Consider the following 24,797-nt stretch of genomic DNA (forward strand, 5'->3'; position numbering starts at 1 on the left):
GTGAGGAATGATTCCTGAAAGTTTGGCCTTACTTTTTTGTAACACCCTGTATAGGGTGATCAAAAAGTCAGTATAAATTTGGAAACTTAATAAACCACGAAATAATGTAGATAGAGAGGTAAAAATTGACACACATTCTTGGAATGACATGGGGTTTTATTAGAGCAAAACAAAAAAAAACAAAAAAACAAAGTGGCAAAATGTCCAACAGATGGCGCTGGAAGCAAAACGTCAGTAACTGCTACTGTGACGGGTGAGAGATACGCCGATATGTTACAGAATCGCATCATCCCCAGCCTGGCTGGTAAACACCTTCTGGAACGTACGATGTTTATGCAGGATGGCGCTCCATCCCATGTTGCTAGACGCGTGGAAGATCTCTTTGGTGATGATCGTGTGCTCAGCCGCCACTTTCGTCTGTGCGATAATTAACTTTGGGGTTACCTGAAGTCGCAAGTGTTTCGTGATCGACCGACATCTCTAGGGATGCTGAAAGACAACATCCGACGCCAATGCCTCACCATAACTCCGGACATGCTTTACAGTGCTGTTCGCAACATTATTCCCCGACTACAGCTATTGTTGAGGAATGATGGTGGACATATTGAGCATTTCCTCTAAAGAACATCTTACTTTGTCTTACTTTGTTATGCTAATTATTGCTATTCTGATCAGATGAAGCGCCATCTGTCGGACATTTTTTGAACTTTTGTATTTTTTTGGTTCTAATAAAACCCCATGTCATTCCAAGCATGGGTGTTAATTTGTACCTCTCTATCTAAATTATTCCGTGATTTATTCAGTTTTCAAATTTATACTGACTTTTTGATCACCCGGTATATATGGCTCACCGACTTGCCGGGGTAGTCGAGAGCGCTAACACCCTGCTTCCTGGACTCGGGTAGGCGCGCCGGCCCCCGATCGAATCCGCCCGGCGGATTAACGAGGACCGATGTGCTGGCCAGCCTGGATGTGGTTTTTAGGCGGTTTTCCGCATCCCGCTACGTGAATACCGGGCTGGTCCCCATGTTCCGCGCCGCCCTGAGTGACCGAGCGGTTCTAGGCGCTTGAGTCTGGAACCCCGCGACCGCTACCGTCGCAGGTTCGAATCCTGCCTCAGGCCTGGATGTGTGTGGTATCCTTAGGTTAGTTAGGTTTAAGTAGTTTTAGTCCCATATTGTTCAGAGCCATTTGAACCCATGTTCCGCCTCAGTTACACAGCTTGCAGACATCTGGGTTGAGAAGGGCCGTACTCCGTTCCCTCACCTCAGTCCCACGCGACTAGCGCCAGAAAGGACAGACGTATTTTTCTATCGACCTCGCAAGATCGTACAGGCACGCCAGGTATCTGGAATCGTGAAACAGACTTGTTTGCAAGAAGATGGCACATGTACAGTACGATGACGTCTGAGACAGCACGGCGGCCGTTGTTGGGGCTTCATAGGCGGTATCTGAGAGAGCGCACGGACGGTGGTGTTCCCAAAGACAACGCTAGACACAGGTTTCGCAGTTCAGCATACAGTATCGCGATGGACGCACCTGTGTATGGAGGCTCTAAGGAAAACGAACGTTGCCAGATTGCATTCGCCGTTGTCGTATGTGCCTTGCACTTGGTGTGATGACGTGATGGGGAGATTAGTGTTTTAACGTCCCCCCGACAACGAGGTCATTAGAGACGGAGCGCAAGCTCGGGAGAGGGAAGGATGGGGAAGGAAATCGGCCGTGCCCTTTCAAAGGAACCATCCCGGCATTTGCCTGAAGCGATTTAGGGAAATCACGGAAAACCTAAATCAGGATGGCCGGAGACGGGATTGAACCGTCGTCCTCCCGAATGCGAGTCCAGTGTGCTAACCACTGCGCCACCTCGCTCGGTATGTGATGACGTGATGTGCCATGGGTACACAACACTGTCACTTCTGGTTCGCCTAACCGATAATTTCGACAGCATCCGTTACGTTTCCGATGACGTAAGACCTGTAGCTGTGCCATATATTCAAGATCTCCGTGACGTTATCTTTCAAGAAGACAACACAAGACCACATGTTGCCCGCGCTTTCCTAACCTAGAGGATGACAATCACTGAACTATATGAAAAAAAAGTAAATTAGTTACAAACTACGGCATGCCCACAGTTTATTGAACATGTAAACGTCTCTACAGATATTCGGATTAAGGTTATGACATGTTCGATATGTTAGCCATCATTGGCGATGATGTAGCGGAGACGAATAGCGAAATTCTGCATGACCCGCTTAAGTGTCGGAACATCGATGCTGTCGATGACCTCCCGAATGTCTGTTCTCAGCTCAACAATGGTTTTGGGATTATTGCTGTACACCTTTTCTTTAATATGTCCACACAAAAAGGAGTCACATGTGTTCAGATCTGGAGAATATGGCTGCCAATCGAGGCCCATGCCAGTGGCCTCTGGGTACGCCAGGGCCAGAATGTGGTCCCCGTTGTGCTCCTTCAGGACATCAAACACTCTCCTGCTTCGATGTGGTCGAGTTCAGTGTTACATGAACCACATCTTGTCGAAACCAGGGTCACTTTGGATAATGGGGATGAAATCATCTTGCAAAACCTTTACGTACCGTTCTACTCACAGCGTCATCGAGGAATGTCGCACCGATTATTCCGTGACTGGACATTGCTCACCACACAATCAGCCGTTGAAGACTTCTCTAACGCGAAATGCGGATTCTAGGTCTCCAAAATGGGACAGTTTTGCTTATTGACGAACGCACCCAAATGAACGTGGACTTCGTTGCTAAACCTCACGCGCCGTTCGATAGTCACCGTGCCATCAAGGAATATCGCACCGATTATTCCGTGATTGGACCTTGCACGTCACACAGTCGCCCGTTGAGGATGAAGAGACTTCTAGATCGTGATATGCAGATTCTCATTCCCAAAATGCGCCAATTTTGCTGATTGACGAAAATGCGCATGCGCATACTAATTCCCGTCATGCCCCGCGGCCAACCATGCAGTTTGAACTTCCTATCGCAAACAGTTCAGAAGTTATGACGATTTTATTTCGTATAGTTCAGTGACTGTCACGCTGTACATCAATGTAAAGGGTGTTCGACTGTTGCCCTGACCATAAAGTCCCTCTTCCACTGAAAGCGTCTGGTAAAGGATTATGGAGAGACTGACACGCCGTCACTTTCCAGCCAGTGCGATTCTACGTTTGATAAATTCTAGCGCAGAGTTGAAGCAGCATCGAATGACTTATCCATGTCCGTTTTCCAAGCTCAGCTCAGCTCGACTCTATACTGAGACGTCTTCGAGCCACTGTTGTTGTCTGAGGTGGCAGCTCTGTGATTTCACTTTGGCACCTTGTACACTGACAAATAGTCTACATATTTAATCATGTATTTTTCCTACTATAATATGTACGCACATGACAAGTACTGCAATACAGTATTTCATTCCTAAAAACAAGTACTTCCTTCGTTCCAACTTCTTCTGTCTCATTGCCCAGTGTTCTTGGGTGACAGTCTCCTTAAATTTCCTTTCCTCAGAACTCCTTTCATAAGGCAACATCTATTTTGTATACCTGTAAATTCATTTTATGTCTGTCACTATCATTTATTGATATTATTATTATTATTATTATTATTATTATTCATATTACTATTATCACCGTTAGTGGCAGCAGATTCAGTAGTATAGGTACTGCCCGCATTAACTCTATTAGTTCACAGTTACTATTATTTACTCACATTGCCCTTCAGACACTCAAATCATTTTAATACTGTTTGTCATATCAAAATTGTTATTCGTTGCGTTCGGTATGTGTCCATTGTAAGAGAGAACATGTCGACTGTATTCAAATCTGGTTCAGTAAATAAATTTACCTAATAGTGAACTTGGTATCTGGATCAAACTGACGTAACGTTCAGTGGCGTTGGAAGGGAGGAAATCATACGAGTGGATAAAAAATTATCTTCAAGATAAATTCAGTGCGATGTACAGCATGTGCAAGAGTGGTATTCTTATTCCAAAAGCACGTTAGTTAAAGTAATTCAAGGGAAGTTAATGAATGATGACAAATGTTCCTAGTGAAAAAACTACGTCAGATAAGAAACAGCATATGCTTAGAAAGTAAGTGATTAAGCCACCAAACAATTTAAGAGTTTTATCTCATATGCTGTCTGTTCACGTCATCTCAGTATTTACCGAAAGATAAACCGAGCGAGGTGGCACAGTGGTTAGCACACTAGGCTCGCATTCGGGAGGACGACGACTCAAATCAGCGTCCGGCCATCCTGATTTAGGTTTCCTGTAATTTCCCTAAATCGCTTCCGGCAAATGCCGGCATGGTCCCTTTGACAAGGCACGGTCGGTTTCTTTCCCCGTCCCTCTCTAATCCGATGGGACCGATGACCACGCTGTTTGGCCCCCTCCTCCGAATCAACCAACCGAAAGATAGTAATTAACAAGGCCGAGTGCAGGCAAGTGGGAAAGATAGAGAGAGGGGGAGAGAAGAAGAGAGAGAGAGAGCGCAACAAAGAAGTTAAAGAAAAATTCGTATTTTAGAAAATCGTACATTTTGAAGATACTTAATTTTTAGAAATAGACATATCTTCATCTTTCCTTCAAACACGACACATTATTTGTTACTAAAAAAAATTGGCGGCTGTAATCGTTGTTTTCGTTGTTCATGTGTAACGAAAAAGGCTGAATAAGTGGGGAAGTCAAATCTACATTTACATATACATTTACATTTATACTCCGCAAGCCACCCAGCGGTGTGTGGCGAAGGGCACTTTACGTGCCTCTGTCATTACCTCCCTTTCCTGTTCCCGTCGCGTATGGTTCGCGGGAAGAACGACTGCCGGAAAGCCTCCGTGCGCGCTCGAATCTCTCTAATTTTACATTCGTGATCTCCTCGGGAGTTATAAGTAGGGGGAAGCAATATATTCGATACCTCATCCAGAAATGCACCCTCTCGAAACCTGGACAGCAAGCTACACCGCGATGCAGAGCGCAGAGTCTGCCACTTGAGTTTGCTAAACATCTCCGTAACGCTATCACGCTTACCAAATAACCCTGTGACGAAACGCGCCGCTCTTCTTTGGATCTTCTCTATCTCCTCCGTCAACCCGACCTGGTACGGATCCCACACTGATGAGAAATACTCAAGTATAGGTCGAACGAGTGTTTTGTAAGCCACCTCCTTTGTTGATGGACTACATTTTCTAAGGACTCTCCCAATGAATCTGAACCTGGCACCCGCCTTACCAACAATTATTTTTATATGATCATTCCACTTCAAATCGTTCCGTACGCATACTCCCAGATATTTTACAGAAGTAACTGCTACTAGTGTTTGTTCCGCTCTTATATAATCATTCAATAAAGGATTCTTCTTTCTATGTATTCGCAATACATTACATTTGTTTATGTTAGAGGTCAGTTGCCACTCCCTGCACCAAGTGCCTATCCGCTGCAGATCTGCCTGCATTTCGCTGCAATTTTCTAATGCTGCAACTTCTCTGTATACCACAGCATCATCCACGAAAAGCCGCATGGAAAGCCGCACCCAAACACAAAGAGTGCGTGAAAATAGTCATGCCCATGAGGAACCTTCAAAGACTTGCATCAGTCACCCATTGAGTGAAACAATTCGAACTTATCGAATCAGGGAAAAACTTTCCTGTAGCTGATGTGGCCACAGAGACTTCTTTTATTCGATTCTTTCATTCGACTGAATAAAAAAACGATCGATTGTTCCATCACTACACTCCTTAGCTTTGGCGACAGTGGCGTGAGGAGAGTATGTGCACACAAAGTTAAATAACAGAATACAATTTTCCAAATATGGAAAATGCGGACGCTGCACTAGACGCGATCAACACATCGCTTGCACTCGCTATTCCAGAACAGCATCGCTTGCACACACTATTCCAGAACAGCTGTTTCATTACAACTACAGGAAATAAGTTTGCGGAAATACGGGCGAGTGAGGACGTGCAGGCGAGCGCGTTACGCGGCGGCCGTGCTTCAGTGTGGAGAGCCGCGGGCGTACGATGAGCTAGTCCAGTCACGGCCGACCGCGCGCTCGATAGCGGCCGCTTAGCCCGCACCACTTTGCATTCTGCCCGCCCGCGATACGCCGTATCAATCACCAATATTTCCCTTGTGGCTGCTAATTGAATAATATGTATGAGTATCCCGGAACGACCTCATGATTTTCATGAGAATTATGCAGATGAAATTTCGTAATTAGCCGTGGCGGCTGACGCCCGTGTCACAGCGACGTCACAGCCTGCAGCGCCCCCCTGCTGACGTCACCGTTCAGCAGATAGCGGGCCTGTTAATGACGCCGGCGATGTGTCACGCAGGACACTTTGCACACATGGGTACCGAAGCGGTCTGTATTATTCTCTACACTGTCCAAGCTGTGAAGGGAAGCAAGGAGGGATGCGGACAGGGAATCAGAGTCCGCCGGAGTGCAATGGGCCGGCCGATGTGGCCGATCGGTTCTAAACACTACAGTCTGGAACCGCACGACCGCTACGGTCGCAGGTTCGAATCCTGCGTCGGGCATGGATGTGTGTGATGTCCTTAGGTTAGTTGGGTTTAAGTAGTTCTAAGTTCTAGGGGACTGATGACCTCAGATGTTAATTCCCATAATGCTGAGAGCCATTTGAACCATTTTTAGTACAATGAACTGGGAAAATTGGTAGTTGATCTGATTGAACTATATTTTCCTGGAGACAAATGAGTCTCAACTTTCTCTTCGATAAGTAGAGAATCTGAAGCAATGAATTAAAATTTGTGCCACAACTGGGACTACTGGTGTGCTGTTCCACTGTCCGCGAGTCTCGGTAATACTGACGGTTTAAGAAGGGTAAAATGGGCTGAAGTGTGAACTGAAGTTTGTGACAGGGAGGTTACTGGAGGAGTAATCCGTGCAGCAGTGGTAACTACAGTGCTGCCGTGGTGTAGCGTTTAGCGCATCTGTCTAGTAAACAGGTGACTGTGTTCAAGTCTTAGCTGTGGTACAAAGTTTAATTCATTGCTTCAGCTTCTGTACTTATGGAAGGAATTGATAGTATCCCAATAGGAGGTTGTAAGATGAACTTCAACACGAGTAAAACAGGCCTTATGGAATGTTGTTGTTGTTGTGGTCTTCAGTCCTGAGGCTGGTTTGATGCAGCTCTCCATGCAACTCCATCCTGTGCAAGCTGCTTCATCTCCCAGTACGTACTGCAGCCTACATCCTTCTGAATCTGCTTAGTGTATTCATCTCTTGGTCTCCCTCTACGATTTTTACCCTCCACGCTGCCCTCCAATACTAAATTGGTGATCCCTTGATGCCTGAGAACATGTCCTACCATCCGATCCCTTCAGTTAGTCAAGTTGTGCCACAAACTCCTCTTCTCCCCAATTCTATTCAATACCTCCTCATTAGTTATGTGATCTACCCATCTAATCTTCAGCATTCTTCTGTAGCACCACATTTCGAAAGCTTCTATTCTCTTCTTGTCCAAACTATTTATCGTCCATGTTTCACTTCCATACGTGGCTACACTCCATACGAAACGACTTCCAGACACTTAAATCTATACTAGATGTTAATTTATCTTCTTCAGGAACGCTTTCCTAGTCGAATTAAATGGGGCAATGCTGAGGCGTCACTACGAAACGAGACATTAAAGTAGCAGATTTTTGTTACTTAGACAGCACAGTAACTGACGAGGACCGACGTAGAGATGCTGTAAAATGCAGGCTGGCAATAGGTAGAAAAGTATTTCTGAAACAGTGGATTTTTTAACGTCTAATACCAATTTAAATTTTTACGTGAATGTTCGAAAGAACAGACACCGCTGATGAGCCACAGCTATACAAAATACTTCGAAATTGATCAGTTGTGTGAACTGTGATCTAAGGATTTTGATAGTGTGGCATATTGAAGCCTGGATCAGTCCGTGGAGCGCGCACGGATAACCAAAGTGATTAAGGCAACCGCTTGCGATAAGTGGGAAATCCGGCTTCGAGTCTCGATCTCGCACAAATTTTCGTACGTCACTATTGTGTATTTGAACTACACCTAATACAGCTGATATCAAGAAATTCGCAGTCAGCGAATTAATTTCAATGAACTTATATGTTGGGAAGTCTTTTCTAAGGCCTTTGTTCGGAATTTACCTTGCGTGGAAGTGAAACTTGGACGATGAGCAGTTCATAGTGTAAGACAATAGGAGCTTTTGAAATGTGATACTATAGAAGAATGCTGAAAATTCTGTGATGGATCGAATGACAGATCAGCAGATATTGAACTGAATGGGAGAAAAAAAGAAATGTGGCACAACTTGACTAAAAGAAGGGATCGATTGATAGGATTTATTATGAAGCGTCAAGGAATAGTCTGTTAGGTGACTGAGGGAATTGTGAAGGTAAAAGCTGTGGAAGAAGGCCAAGGTTCCAGTACAGTAAGCAGGTTCAAACGGATGAAGACTGCAAAGAAAAGAGACTTAGACAGGATAATCTATCTTGGGAAAGTGCAATAAACCAGTAGTCGCACCATCCTTACAAGTTAAAAGTGTCATTCGTGTCCCTTAAAACGGAACCATCCCGATTTTCAACTGGAAATATCTGAAGAAAAGGTAGAAATCAGAAGGTGAAATGGCTGGATGACGTAAACAAGTGTGAAACTCCTTTACACAAACATTTATCATATTTTTCCAGTCACAGCAGCGAACGATCAAGCGGGCCTAGAGTATTCATACATAAACAATATCTTTCTGCATTATGGCTATTTTTGATGAGTCCCAAATAGAAAAAAACGGCTTGCCTCCGTAGTTCACCTCGCTAAGGGATGCCTGTGTTGTGCCATTAGGCTTTGACGTAGTTGGTTCGAATCCTGGTACTGAAAAAAAATTCGTCCGTGTTTGGCTGGCAAGGGGAGATAGATGGTGACTAAAAGTCCCAGCTCACACTTGCCAGCATTCCAAATTGAATTCCAAACATACCCACATCGTCTCATAGAGTGAGCATATGTGGGACTATTCATAGTAATACGTACGTCGGATGGAGGCGAGCTCGATGACCCGCTTATTGCTATTAGATAAGAGTAACCTGTGTGCCGGCACTATGATGCACACTCTCCTTTCCCTGTCATCACACAACACACCACCCGATACCATCACCTACCAACTAGACACGCGCATCGCGAGGAAAGAGACCATTTTGTGTGGTGAAAGCAAACCATATCCGGTTTGATAGCAGAACCTATTCCTCTTTGTCTCTCAGACAACAATGCCATATGATTCTTTATATTTGCCGTAACTAGATCTAAAGAATTCATCCTCATTCTCAGTCGTCGGATGAAAGTTTACGAATCTTCATATTGCGACATAGTCTTCAACTTTACAAAAAATGGCTCAGAGCACTATGGGACTCAATATCTGTGGTCATAAGTCCCCTAGAACTTAGAACTACTTAAACCTAACTAACCTAACGAGATCACACACATCCATGCCCGAGGCAGGATTCGAACCTGCGACCGTAGCAGTCGCGCGGTTCCGGACTGAGCGCCTGAACCGCTAGACCACCGCGGCCTTTTAACTTCACACATACCCGTTATTCCTGAATGTTTTCTAAAGCTATTCATAGCAAAAGCTATTTCCTGCTTTTCAGTAAATATCAGTGGTTTAAAATTACCATAATACAACCAAATACACCTTTATTATCTCTACAGGGAATGATTAACCACTGGGGAATAGAATGAGCTCAGTAAACCTAATAATCGCGTTTGTAACAAACAGCCTTTAGTTCATAATCGAAGCTATGCATATGTATCATATATTGCTGAACACTTGCCAGAGGAGCACGCAATAACGCGCTCGCACTGTATTACCAATTTTTTAAATAAAACATGGAGATAAATACAGGGTTATTACAAATGATTGAAGCGATTTCACAGCTCTACAATAACTTTATTATTTGAGATATTTTCACAATTCTTTGCACACACATACGAAAACTCAAAAAGTTTTTTTAGGCATTCACAAATGTTCGATATGTGCCCCTTTAGTGATTCGGCAGACATCAAGCCGATAATGAAGTTCCTCCCACACTCGGCGCAGCATGTCCCCATCAATGAGTTCGAAAGCATCGTTGATGCGAGCTCGCAGTTCTGGCACGTTTCTTGGTAGAGGAGGTTTAAACACTGAATCTTTCACATAACCCCACAGAAAGAAATCGCATGGGATTAAGTCGGGAGAGCGTGGAGACCATGACATGAATTGCTGATCATGATCTCCACCACGACCGATCCATCGGTTTTCCATCTCCTGTTTAAGAAATGCCGAACATCATGATGGAAGTGCGGTGGGGCACCATCCTGTTGAAAGATGAAGTCGGCGCTGTCGGTCTCCAGTTGTGGCACGAGCCAATTTTCCGCGGGCTGCGCGTGAAACTTGTCCGCACGCGTTCATCCGTTTCTTCGCTCACTGCAGGCCGACCCGTTGATTTCCCCTTACAGAGGCATCCAGAAGCTTTAAACTGCGCATACTATCGCCGAATGGAGTTAGCAGTTGGTGGATCTTTGTTGAACTTCGTCCTGAAGTGTCGTTGCACTGTTATGACTGACTGATGTGAGTGCATTTCAAGCACGACATACGCTCACTCGGCTCCTGTCGCCATTTTGTCTCACTGCGCTCTCGAGCGCTCTGACGGCAGAAACCTGAAGTGCGGCTTCAGCCGAACAAAACTTTATGAGTTTTTCTACGTATCTGTAGTGTGTCGTGACCATATGTCAATGAATGGAGCTACAGTGAATTTATGAAATCGCTTCAATCATTTGTAATAGCCCTGTATACAATAAATAATTTTTTATGGTTTAAAACAAGTTGGTCCCAGATGCAAGGTAACTATGAGCGACTTCCAAAGGAAGGAAAAATTCGCTTTACAGTGTTTCATATAATTATGAAACGAATTTAAAAATTTAATATGCTGTCATAATGTATTCACAAAACAGTGTAACCTTACGTTAGGATTTTAATACAATAACTGAAGTATTAAAAGTTAGAAGCTGTGTTTATGCCTTCAGGAAGCATAACTGAAGGAGCGCAAATTACTCAGACTATATTCATATAATATTTGAGAATGGGAGCGCTTGACGGCTTCCAACACACTTTACACCTCTTTCCAAACCTCTTCGAAACTTTTCCTTGCTGCACCACTCACAAAATAATGAAAGGAAAACAGATTGTCTCTTACTACATTTTCGCTTTCCATGGAGTAAAACTTCAGCATTGAGCATACGTTTTAATTTATTACTTCTTAACTACTATTAATTTCAGTTGATTAAATATAAGCTGAGTGCCTGGTATTTGTGGTCTACTATTTCCAGTCTACTGTTAGTCCATCTGCTCCTTCTTCCTCTCTTGTCCATATCCTTCTCCCCCCTCTCTCTGTCCACTCCTCGACTGTCCACTCACCGTCTGTCTCCTCCCGTCCATCTACTCTCTCATTCCATCTGCTCCTCCCCTTCTGACCATGTGTTCCTCCCCCGCTGTCCATGTCATTCTTCGCCACTAAGTCCATCTCCTATTCACTCATGTGTCTCCTCTGCACACCCTATAAGTCTAACTCCACCCCTCCTCTGTCCACCTCCGCCGTCACCCCCCTTCCTCCCCATTTTCTGTCCGTCTGTTCCTCCTCCTTCACCCTGTCCATCTACTCCTCTTTCTCTCTCATTCCATTTGATACTCCCCTTCTGTCTATCAGCTCCATTCCTCTTTGGCAATCACATCCTATCCCTCTTAAGTGTATTACATCATCTCATCACCCCCTGTAAGTCTATGTCCTTCTCCCCTATCTAAGTCCACCTTCTCCTCCCTCTTACCTCTCCGCATTATCACCGGCGTTCCAATAGGAGTTTGTTGCTTCTAACCCCAACAAATATTGCTTTCCAGACAGTAAGTAATATTTGTACCAAGTTTGGTTGAAATCGATCCACGGCTTAGGAGGAGCTCTCCACTCGCAGCTTTACCAGAATAAGCACTGGTCACATGTATTTAACATATTTGACTCATATTTGTACACATATTTCATCTGTATCTCTAGTGAACTTCACCCTTAGTTTCGTTCTCACGCATTTCAGTATTTATGACGTGAAGAGAATCGTTCGACATGACAGAAGTGCAACCCTTCCATAAACATCTGCAGATTTCAATGCTGGCCGATCAACAACTGTCAGCGTGCGAATCATTCAACGGAACATCATCGATATGGGCTTTCGGAGCCGAAGGCTCACTCGTGTATCCTTCATGACTGCACGACACAAAGCTTTACGACTCGCATGAGACCGTCAACACCGACATTGACTGGAAACATGTTGCCTGGTCGGACGAGTCTCGTTTCAAATTGTATCGAGCGGATACGGGTATGAAGGCAGCCTCATGAATCCATGGACCATGCATGTTCAAAATGGTTCAAATGACTCTAAGCGCTATGTGACTTAACATCTGAGGTAATCAGTCCCCTAGACTTAGAACTACTTAAACCTAACTAACCTAAGGACATCACACACAGCCGTGTCCGAGGCAGGATTCGAGCCTGCGACCGTAGCAGCAGCGCGGTTCCGGACTGAAGCGCCTAGAACCGCTCGGCCACAGCAGCCGACTGTTCAAGCTGGTGGAGGCTCTGTAATGGTGTGTGGCGAATGCAGTTGGAGTGATATGGGACCCCTAATACGTCTAGGTACGACTCTTGACAGGTAACACGTACGTAAGCACCTTGTCTGATCACTTGCATCCATTCATGTCCATTGTGTACTCCGACGGACTTGGGCAACTCCAGCAGGACAATGCGACACCCCACACGCCCAGAATTGCTGAAGAGTGGCTCCAGGAACATTCTTCTGAGTATAAACACTTCTGCTGGCCACCAAACTCCCCAGACATGAACATTATTGGGCGTATCTGGGATGCCTTGCGACGTGCTGTCCGGAAGAGGTCACAATCCCCTCGTACTCTTACGGATTTATGGACAGCTCTTCAGGATTCACGGCGTCAGTTCCCTGCAGCACTACTTCAGACATTAACCGAGTCCATGCCACGTCGTGTTGCGGCACTTCTGCGTGCTCGCGGGGGCCCTATACGATATTAGGCAGTTGTACCAGTTTATTTGGCTTTTCAGTGTACTTGCACGTCGTAAGCTTGGATACTTTTTCAGCGATCTCTTTGAGAGAGAGGTTGTTCTTTCCCCACAGCGATTCTTTGCAGACAGTAGGTGATATGTGTACGAAGTTTGTTTGAAATCGATCCGGTGGTTAAAGATGTGGAGTGTACATACATACATTTTGTAACACGTATGGAGTAACTTATATGTAAAATAATCAGGCATTTTAAGCCCTTTTGTGCATAGGAGTACGATTTTTTAAAGGATCGGGTGCGAGGGTGGGAAAGAATTACTGGTTATTTTAGAATTTTCTGATGTATCTGATTCCCGCGACTTTTTTTCTATAAAAGAGCAACTTTTTAATTGGTCTTTTAGCAGCCATTCCGTTATTTCGGTATCTTAGCTTAAACTCCTACATATTTCCAAGAGAAGCTGAGAAAGCTCCTCCTATTTGTCACCGAACGACAGTTTATCTTCTCCGCAAAATTGCGACAAGTGAGTTCCGTGTTCTCGTGCTGTAGAGAATACTGCGCTAGTGCCCAGGGCGAAAGAAATGCAGTGGCAGTGGTGTCGTCGCTAATTGCACTGCAGAGTCCCCCGGCTGCACCACTGGCGCTGCAGTCGGCGCTTATCGCCGCCATGTTTCACACAGCACGGCCCAACTTGGCCGTCACGGAGTTGTGCCCTTACACTGCCATTCTGCGCGCTCCTTAGACCCGCGCTACGGCCAACTTGCGCAGTCCGCAGCCCTTTTCGCCTCTGTTCTACGCCGTACAGGTGACAGTTATTACAACCCGCTTACCATCCCTTGTTTGTCCTGCTTTGATGGACGCGCTAATTCCGTTTAATTAGAGGGTTGTACCGTTAGACGCTTATACTCTGCTACCAAAGCAGAAAAACTTCATAATAACCAGGAATGTCGGTGAAGAAGCTGAAGCACTGTAGCATTTACCCTTTGACGCAGGTGTGGCCAGGTGGAACCAGAATGGTCAGCACGATCGAATTCCGCTGTACACGGAAGATAATGTTTCGGCTAGCGGACACACTGGACGATGCTAGACATGATAAAGTAAAAGTCATACAGTGAGGTGAAAAAAGTCATGGAATAGCGACATGAACATATACAGATGGCGGTAGTATCACATACAAAGGTATGAAAGAACAGTACATGGACGGAGTTGTCATTTGTTCTCAAGTGATTCACGTGAAAAGGTTTCCGACGTCATGATGGCGGGAATTAACAGACTTCGAAAGCGGACTGCTTGTTGGACCTAGAAGCATTAGACATTCCAGTTCGGGAATCGATAGGGAATGCAGTATTTTGAGAACAACAGTGTCAAGAGTGTGACGAAGATACCACATTTCAGGCATTACCTCTCACCACGGACAACGCAGCGGCCGACAGCCTTCACTTAACGACCGAGAACAGCAGCGTTTGCGTAGAGGTGTCAGTGCCAACACGCAAGAGATAATACCTGTAATAACCGTGGAAATCAATGTGGGACGTGCGTCAAACGTATCCGTTAGGACAGTGCCGCGAAATTTGGTGTTAATTGGCTTTGCCATCAGACTACCGACTCTAGAGCCTTTTGTAACAGCACGACATCGCCTGCAGCGCGTCTGCTGGGCTCGTAACCATATCGGATGGATTCTAAACAGCTGGAGAACCGTGGCCTGGCCAGGTGAGTCCCGATTTCAGTTGGCAAGAACTGATGGTAGGGTTCGAGTGTGACGCAGAACCCACGAAGCCATGGATCCAAGACGTCAACAAAGTACTGTGCAAGCTTGTGTTGGCTCGAAAATGATGTGGACTGTGTGTACATGGAATGGACTTGGTCCTCTGGTCCAACTGAACCGATCATTCACTGGGAATGGTTATGTTCGGTTACTTGAAGACCGTTTGCAAGCCATTCATGGACCTCACGATCCGAAACAACGATGGAGTTTTTATGGATGGTAATGCGCCATGCCACCGGGTCTCAGTTGTTCGCGATTGGTTTGAAAAACATTCGGGACAATTCCACCCAGAACGCCCAACATGAATACCATGGAACATTTATGGGAGATAATGAGGTCCGTTCGTGCACAAAATTCTGCACCGGCAACACTTTCGCAATTAATGTCGGTTATAGAGGCTCCATATTTCTGCAGGGCACTTCCAACGATTTGTTGAGTCCATTGCATGTCACGTTGCTGCACATCGTCAGGCAAAAGAAGCTCTGAGGCGATATTAAGCTGTATCCCATTACTTTCATCAGCTCAGTGTATTTTCCGTCCTTGTTTTGGGTCCGTACTTCGGATCGGCAGTGCCTAGGTTTGAAGTACGTATTTCTACTGATTTTTATAGTATAACTTATAAATTATTTCATTTTGAATTTGGACATACTCGGATACCCGACCGGGTAGCGTCGTAATTTCTCCACAATATTTCGGCAGACGTACACGCTGCCATCTTCAGGTGATTCCTGACGATTGCTGTGCTGTTCCTCTCGGCGCCCTATACATACTAGCCGTTACCCCCTCCACCGTTCCTCTCCTGGTGTCTTTGGTGCGGCCGGCGCGGCGGCTACTGGAGGTGGTGGGGGAAGCGGCGCCTGGGTCTGAACTGGGGTCTGCAGTCTCCCTGCTGCCGCCGTCGGGGGTGGTCCTCGATCTCTGGGACCGCATCTTTCTCTCCAGGCTGAGTGCAGGGTTCCAAGCCTGACTAAGTTGAAGGCCGTTGTCATTATTAATTAGATCGTCCTGTAGTCGGATTTCGATGGCCTCTTTTGTAACGCAGTCCCAGAGGTAGGAGGATTGCCAGAGTATTTTTGTTTCTTCATAGTCCAAGAATGGCCATTCTTTATACAGTGGTCAGCCACGGCTGATTTAGTGGCCTGGAGTAATTCGGTATGGCGCTTGTGTTCGCGGCACCTCTCTTCTACAGTGCGGACTGTCTCCCCAATGTATGATTTTCCGCACTGACAGGGGTTATAGAAGGCCTAGGTCATCTTTCACTGAACCCAGTACAGTCAAGGTTTTTGCAGGGGGTCGGAATACACATTTCACATTGTGTTTCCCCAGGATTCTACCGATTTTTCTTGAGGTGTTTCCGACAAACGGAATGCCCACCAATGACTTGTGTTCTTCTGTATCTTCTTCTTGTTATCTTGGCGCAGTCTGTCTGAGTGCGTGTCTTATTTGCTTCTGGTTGTACCCATTTTTCCGAAATGTTGTCTCGAGGTGCTGCAGTTCTACTGGAAGGCTCTCCTGATCGCAGATCGATCGCGCCTGTGAACAAGTGTGCGCAAAACGCCTTCACGCTGGGAGTTGTGGTGGCAACTGAAGGCATTTAGGTACAAATCAGTGTGCGTAGGTTTTCTGTATATACTGTCCCAACTTGCCGTCAGGTTTCCGTTTCACCAGGGCGTCAGAAACGGTAGGGCACCATCCTGCTCCACCTCCATCGTGAACTGTATGTTGGGGTACAGCGAGTTTAGGTGTTTGAGAAATTCATTTAAGCTATTCCGTTTATGTGGGCAAACAAAACGAGGACCGCCCCCAACGGCGGCAGCAGGGAGACTGCAGACCCCAGTTCAGACCCAGGCGCCGCTTCCCCCACCACCCCCAGTAGCCGCCGCGCCGGCCGCACCAAAGACACCAGGAGAGGAACGGTGGAGGGGGTAACGGCTAGTATGTATAGGGCGCCGAGAGGAACAGCACAGCATTCGTCAGGAACCGCCTGAAGATGGCAGCGTGTACTTCTGCCGAAATATTGTGGAGAAATTACGACGCTACCCGGTAGGATACCCGAGAACTGTTCAAATTGGAAATACGCCGGGAAAACTTCAGATCGCAAATTATTTCATGTTATCATAATTCATATGAAACAGAGAATTAATTTTAAACAATGGAAAATCCAGGATAGAATGTAACAATATAATGAAAAGGATAGTTGTGACTCGCCATATAGCGGAGAAAGGCGCAACAAGAAGACTGTGGGAAAATTTTGTCAAAAATAGACAACATGCACACACGCACACACTCGCGCAAACGCAACTCACACACATGACCACAGTTTCTGGCAGCTCGAGCCAGACTGAGATGTAATTTTACCCGACAAAGCCAAGTACAAGTTGCTACACCTCATTTCTGAAAAGTAACGATCATCTCTGCTCAACAATAAAAAGTGCTTTCCATATTATTTTATGGATGGTTGAGTCAATATTTTTCTCCATCTGCATCTACTCTCGCAAGCCACCTAACAGTGTGTGGTGGAAGGTACTTTTCGCAGTACTATCTGTTCCCAGGTTTTCCGCTGTGTTCACGAACGCCTCCTGGGAAAAATGACTGTCGGTAGGGTCAAGTATGACGGGACGACTAATTTCTAGTGGAGATAATTTCACGAAACATATGTGGGAGGAGGTAATATGTGGTATGACTCTTCTTGAAACGTACGCTTTCGAAATTTCCACAGTAAACCACTCCAAGATGCACAGCGTCTGTCTTGTAGCATCTAAGACGGGAGTTTGCTAAGCATTTCCGCAGCGCTGTCGCGCTGTCTGAACGATCCCCTGGGAAAACGCACATGTCTTCGTCGGATCTTCCCTGTCTGTTCCTTCAGTCCAACTGAGACTGATGAGCAGTACTCAAGAATAGGTGGAACAAGTGTCTTGCAAGCCACTTCTCTTGTGAATCAATTACAATTTCTTACGATTTGTTACTGTTCTTCCTGTGAATCTGTATGACATTTGTTTTTCCTTCAATTTATTTTATGTGGTCACTAGTTGTTGTTTTCAGTGATTTTTCATCAGTTGTTTAGTCGTACAATAATGGATTTCTTCACCGGTTTTCCACAAAACGTTACAGCTACTTATGTACAGAGTCAATTGCCAATCATACAGCAATTATTAACAATGAGCAGGACTTCCTGAGTTTCTGTGCAGTGTTCTGGCGTCGCAACTTCCCGATAGCCAACAGCACGGTCTCGTAATAGTGACACGAAGTCCCCAACGTTATCTGCTAGATCATTAATATGATTATTATATACATTACTGGCCATTAAAATTGCTACACCACGAAGATGACGAACCGACAGGAAGAAGATGCTGTGATATGCAAATGATTAGCTTTTCAGATCATTCGCACAAGGTTGGCGCCGGTGGCGACACCTACAACGTGGTGACATGAGGAAAGTTACCAACCGATTTCTCATACACAAACAGCAGTTGACCGGCGTTGCCTGGTGAAACGCTGTTGTGAAACCTCGTGTAAGGAGAAGAAACGCGTACCATCACGTTTCCGACTTTGATAAAGGTCGGATTGTTGCCTATCGCGATTGCGGTTTATCGTATCGCGACATTGCTGCTCGCGTTGGTCGAGATCCAATGACTGTTAGCAGGATATGGAATAGGTGGGTTCAGGAGGGTAATACGGAACGCCGTGCTGGATCTCAACGGCCTCGTATCACTAGCAGTCGAGATGACAGGCATCTTATCCGCATGGCTGTAACGGATCCTGCAGCCACGTCTCGATCCCTGAGACAACAGATGGGGACGTTTGCAAGACAACAACCTTCTGCACGAACAGTTCGACGACGTTTGCATCAGCATGGACTATCAGCTCGGAGACCATGGCTGCGGTTACTCTTGACGCTGCATCACAGACTGGAGCGCCTGCGATGGTGTACTCAACGACGAACCTGCGTGCAAGAATAGCAAAACGTCATTTTTTCGGATGAATCCAGGTTCTGTTTACAGCATCATGATGGTCGCATCCGTGTTTGGCGACACTGCGGTGAACGCACATTGGAAGCGTGTATTCGTCATCGCCATACTAGCGTATCACCCGGCGTGATGGTATGGGGTGCCATTGGTTAGACGTCTCGGTCACCTCTTGTTCGCATTGATGGCACTTTGAACAGTGGACTTACATTTCAGATGTGTTATGACCCGTGGCTCTACCCTTCATTCGATCCCTGCGAAACCCTACATTTCAGCAGGATAATGCACGGCCGCATGTTGCAGGTCCTGTACGGGCCTTTCTGGATACAGAAAATGTTCGACTGCTGCCGGGCCAGCTCATTCTCGAGATCTCTCACCAGTTGAAAACGTCCGGTCAATGGTGGCCGAGCAACTGGCTCGTCACAATACGCCAGTCACTACTCTTGATGAACTGTGGTATCGTGTTGAAGCTGCATGGGCAGCAGTACCTGTACGCGCCATCCAAACTCTGTTTCACTCAATGGCCAGGGGTATCAAGGCCGTTATTACGGCCAGAGGTGATTGTTCTGGGTACTGATTTCTCAGGATCTATGCACCCAAATTGCATGAAAATGTAATCGCATTTCAGTTCTATTATAATATATTTGTCCAATGAATACGCGTTTATCATCAGCATTTCTTCTTGGTGTAGTAGTTTTAATGGCCAGTAGTGTAGATAGTAGCGGCCGTGCACCATTCCCTTGGGGTTGTGACACAATATCTTTACATTTGTCGATTATGTTCCGTTCAGTTTTCGCTGTGATAATGTCATGCTGTTGTATCTCATCAGTATCTTATTACTGTATTATACTCTCTATTGCAGTTGTAATTTTACCGTTAACTGCTAGCGTAGAAACGGAAGGAAAAAAGAACGTAAATATGACCGAAATTGATCATTTCATATATATTACTTAATTCAAAACACGTTGTCAGAAAAATTGATAAAAAAGGCGGTGTGTATAGTAAGTAACATTGGGCAGCAGGTGTGTTGATTGCGGCTGTGTCCTGTTTCAGTGCGGCCCCTGGAGCTGCAGCTGACTGGCGTGAAGGAGCACGTGGTGCAGGGGACCAACGTGGCAGCCGTGTGCCAGGCTGTGGGCGCCAACCCAGAGGCCACCATCACCTGGTACAACGGGACCGACCGCATTAACAACACCGCGGGGAACGTCGTCGAGCAGCAGGTAAGCGCCACCTCGCCTGCCTACACGTTTCTACAAAGAGTATGCGAAACAACTTCTAGCAGCGGTTTACCGTCGCTGGAGGAGCGAAGCATTCCTAGTGACTGGAAAAATGCTCAGGTTGGTCATCTTCCCAATAAAGCTCGCTGAACAACTGCACACCGAGCGAGGTGGCGCAGTGGTTAGACACTGGACTCGCATTCGGGAGGACGACGGTTCAATCCCGCGTCCGGCCATCCTGATTTAGGTTTTCCGTGATTTCCCTAAATCGCTCCAGGCAAATGCCGGGATGGTTCCTCTGAAAGGGCACGGCCGACTTCCTTCCCCATCCTTTCCTAATCCGATGAGACCGATGAGCACGCTGTCTGGTCTCCTTCCCCAAACCAACCAACCAACCAACCAACAAATGCACACATTATTACGTTCATATTGCTGACGCGTGCCGGTTCTGCTAGGAGCGTTCCAAGTGATTGGGAAAATCTGCAAGTCATTCCAATTTTGAAGGATTGTAGAACACATGCACGCACTGCTTGGTGATCGTTATCAGAGGGGCTAGGGGCACGGCAAGGATGGATGTGCGCTGGAGCATACACAACAGGAGTAGCGAAACCATAATGGCAGACCCCAGCCGCCTAGTTAGCGTGGGAAGTGGGTGATTTGGTAGCAGAGCCCGCACATACTAACAAGAGGAGGCCGCGACGTGAGGTTTACAGATTTACTTTAAACTAGTACACATTTAGTAGGCCATAAAAACAATATAGTGTGCATCTAGTAAGGAGCACTACTCTGCCGATTCCGAGAAAACCTCAAGACAGATTTGCCGCGTCTATTATGTGGCTTCTGTATATGTGCGTAGGTGCCGGACGTTACAGTTGGTGGTGGTCAAGCGAAAGCCGGCACGGTAGCTGAGCGTGTTCGGTCAGAGAGCTGGGTGGTCTCTGTAATAAAAAAAACTGAGTGAAGGGATCAACAACGAACTTCAACGGATGTCGTATGATGATCGCTACAACCAAACACAACGGAAAAAAAGCGGTAAGCGTTCGAGCCTCGTATGCCAAAGTGTATGAAGCGACGGTTCCTTTCCCACTCAGCCTTAAGTTTTAATCTATATTTTTTTCAGCACTTATCATATTATTTAATTTATATGACATTTGAGAGGTAATGTAATTAAAAAAAACACACGTGTTTGCTAGAAGTTTTAGTGAGTTTCATGTTTTTTGACTACTTACATTTTTAATTAAATTTAATTATAAGAACAAACATCTTTCACGTCAAATGATGACAGCCAAAACAGTTGCAGGATAAAGATTAATTAATTATGTTGTATAAATGGAGATGATGTTTTAACTACTCACGACGCCTTTGGCACAATTGTTTTATGACTCTCCAGGATGTGATTTTAGTGTATTTTACTTCTGATGAAGGTATATTTATATGTACCGAAACCGTGGTCAAGAATTTTTAATAAATCTTTTTCCTGCAACTGTTTTGGCTGTCATCATTTACCGTGAAGAATTTTAACAGTTGCTGATTCAGCCATGTTTAAAATCTTGACAAACATCTTTATAACGATCAACAAATAACTGAAGCAACTGATAGAGTGTTCCTGAATATGTATGCCTTTCGTGATTTGCGAAATCCCTTCTACATGCAATGTGGTAAGGTATCCGGAACTACTTTGCACCTCGACGCTTCGTGCTGCAGACACAGAGGCAGGCCCCATTTGGCAGTTAACTTGCGTAGTAGTCAGACGTTGCTGAAGTAGCAAGAACGAATACTGTAGGTGCAAATTTTTTGAACATCGCAGAATTTACACTTGTATTACAAAAATAAACGTTTGAGTGGGATTCGAACCGTCGCCTTGGACAGGATCGTCTTATGTAGCTCGAACGCTAATTACGTGCCCACAATGACTTTTTACGGCCGGTACCTTCGCACAGATACATCAGTTACGTAATAGATGTGTAAAACTTCTCTTGTGATTTTCTCGGAATAGCCAGAGTAGTGCACCATACTACTTGCATATTATGTTGTTTTAATGGCCTACTAAAGGTGTACAAAGTTTGAAGTAAATCCGTGATCCCAACGTCGTGCCCTGCCGTTGTAAGATGGTACTTACGTAGAAATGGCATTTCTCATCACGAGTTCTGGTGTGTCCCCACATTTGCTCCGAAATGGCAACATCTCAACACGTCTGTTACCTGTCACTTGCCGACATGCGCACTGTGAGCATTCTCATTGCTGTCTCTTCACTACATAGTGTGGCACCACAGTCTTCACGCACCATAGGTCAGGGAAGCGTATCCATAATCAGGTACGAGTGATTGTACATAAATACCATTAAATTTATGTCAGAAGATGTGAATAAGGAAGCAAAAACTCATTAAACAGTCCTTGATAGGGTTGCCGTAACCGTAATCTTTTCCAGTCGCAGAATAAAGATAACAAAGAATGAGGGGGGAAACATACGTGCATTTACTTCCAAAGGTTTTCGTACATCTGAAAGAAAGAGAAGAAAGATTTACTTTTACGTCATACTGCCGAATAGGTTGCCGGGCTACTGACACATTATTTCCACGTGATACAAGTTCGTTATTTTACGCATGCGTTTTTAACCACTCTTGTTTTCAGAGATACTTCCACGTTTTGGATGTTTCTGTAAAGACAGCTAGAATCATAAAAGAATGTAATATGTGATATACTCTCCTCATAATGACAAAAGTGACAGCGGATAGTTTGAAAAGCGACCTGCTATTATGAGAGGGGAGTAAATCTGGTAAATTTTATGTATGGTAAACCACACATACCACAAAAGTCTACTTGCAATCTATTAGACGATTAGTAGCACACCCGATTTCTTCAAACAAATATGCAATGACCCAACATTGCATTCATACTGGCCTCTCGGTGAATTACGACAACGTCCAGACCGTGCCCTCAGACTCACCCTTTTGGAATTCGTTGTCCAAGGGGGCGGTAGAAACATGTCTGGTAGACAATAACAGCAACCAGGACGAAGGCTTCCATTTAGACAATGCATTAGTTTTGGATGTTTTATATTCTGTCTCTTATTACCTATTTTAACGAGGCTCAGCCTGATTACAGTACCTCCGAACGCTCTGTTCGAACGAGCTATTTAATCTACGGATGCATTCCTTGAAAAGCTGCCTAATTTCATCCCTCGTGCAAGTGGTGCTGAAACTTGCTGGCCGACTAAAATGGTGTGCAGCGTCAGGACTCGAAACCGAGATTTTACTATCCGCAAGCAGTGTTCATTTCTCCCATGAGTGTTAGTTCTGCTCGGCATGCAGGAGAACTTCTGTAAAGTTAGGAAGGCAGGGCAGAGTTACTGGCGGAAGTAAATCTGTGAGGGCAGGTCGTGAGTCGTGTGTGGACAGCTCAGTAGATAAGAGCATTCCACGCCAAAAGGAAGGTTTCAGGTTCGTCCCCGTCCGGCACTTTTTTTTTACATCCAGGAAATTTTAATACAGCGTACTTCTCTGAAGGGTGAAAGATTCATTCCGGAAAGTGGGGCTATTCTGTGTACTGCACTATGTTGACTGACGCGTGTTGATTTTTCATATTGTTTCGGTGCGGCAAGTGTTCTCGGCATCTCAGGAAACAAATAAGACAAGATTTTACCCATCGACTAGACTTGCCAATGTTTGAAAGATTTTTAGTCGAAATATCGGAAGAATAAAAAATTGTGTTCGCAGCTACATGCTCGAAACAGATGGATCATCCAGTTCGGTGGGAAAACTGAAGATTTACATTTCAGAGGAGCTTCTCGACAAAACCAAGAATTTCCACTCGTCCATAGTGCACTACATTATACGACCATGGATTTAGGGCTAACAACAGCATGATATGGGTATCAAAATACACGTCTCGTTTTTTTGATGATGTCTATTCTCAAACGAAGTTGCTGCCATGAGCACATATTAGCAGATTTCTTCAGGACGTGTGGCCACATCGAGAAAAGTATGTGGTTCGTCAGTGACGAACTCGATTGATCGATTACCTTGTCATGAATTTAAGTCCATCAGTCGTTTGCAAAAACGAGTTATGACACCTTCAGCTATGATTAAAATGTTCAGCTCACTGTTCCCATGGTGGTGGATGAAATTAGCGTCTGCTAACTGACGTATTCGTAGTTGACGAAAACTGCTGATCCTAACTTCGGGCTCTATTTAATGAGAATCAGCTGAGTTAAACGCTAAAGCTGCCTGTTGTATGTGTATAGCTGACCACTTAGTAAAAAACAGAGTCCAAGCCATTCACTTATAGCTCATTTACTTCCTTTCCCCAGTCACCTTTTGTCGAATGCTTGACATCCCACAAAATTTGAAATTCAAATTATGCAGTTGCTGTTATCAACTTGGATTGTAGGCAGGTTTGTAGCCAAGATGAGGGTAGCACGTATGACAGCATGTGAAACATATTTAATGAACATTTGTTGTACCGAAGGAGGTATTCCAGAAGCTTCTCCTACTAGTGGATTATTTCGACAGAAATCAAAATTTTGTATCAAAGGTAAATTTCTTCTTATTAACCTGGTGCTCATCACTTTCTTCCAGCCGTGTGGACGACTTGATGTTCGCCACGCCTGCTTGGTTGATATGATTGACCGCAATTGGCTCTGTACCTCCTCCAGTCTCAGCGATGCATGATAGCATGCCGAGGGTATCGTTGTACACAACAGAAATTAACATTGCAGAGGTACCTGATCATCCGA

General features: G+C 45.2%; 1 protein-coding gene across 1 annotated transcript in view; it reads left to right on the forward strand.

Moving 5' to 3' along the window:
* The window catches only part of LOC126484696 (hemicentin-1), a 1,211,236-nt gene that overhangs the window by 617,821 nt on the left and 568,618 nt on the right, over window positions 1-24,797 (forward strand). Inside the window, exon 8 of the mRNA XM_050108292.1 lies at window positions 19,899-20,065. Within this exon, the coding sequence (XP_049964249.1) occupies window positions 19,899-20,065 (167 nt within the window). The remainder of the gene's footprint in view (window positions 1-19,898; window positions 20,066-24,797) is intronic.

Source organism: Schistocerca serialis, chromosome 6, assembly GCF_023864345.2.
Source record: "Schistocerca serialis cubense isolate TAMUIC-IGC-003099 chromosome 6, iqSchSeri2.2, whole genome shotgun sequence".
NCBI classification, from domain to species: Eukaryota; Metazoa; Arthropoda; class Insecta; order Orthoptera; family Acrididae; genus Schistocerca; species Schistocerca serialis.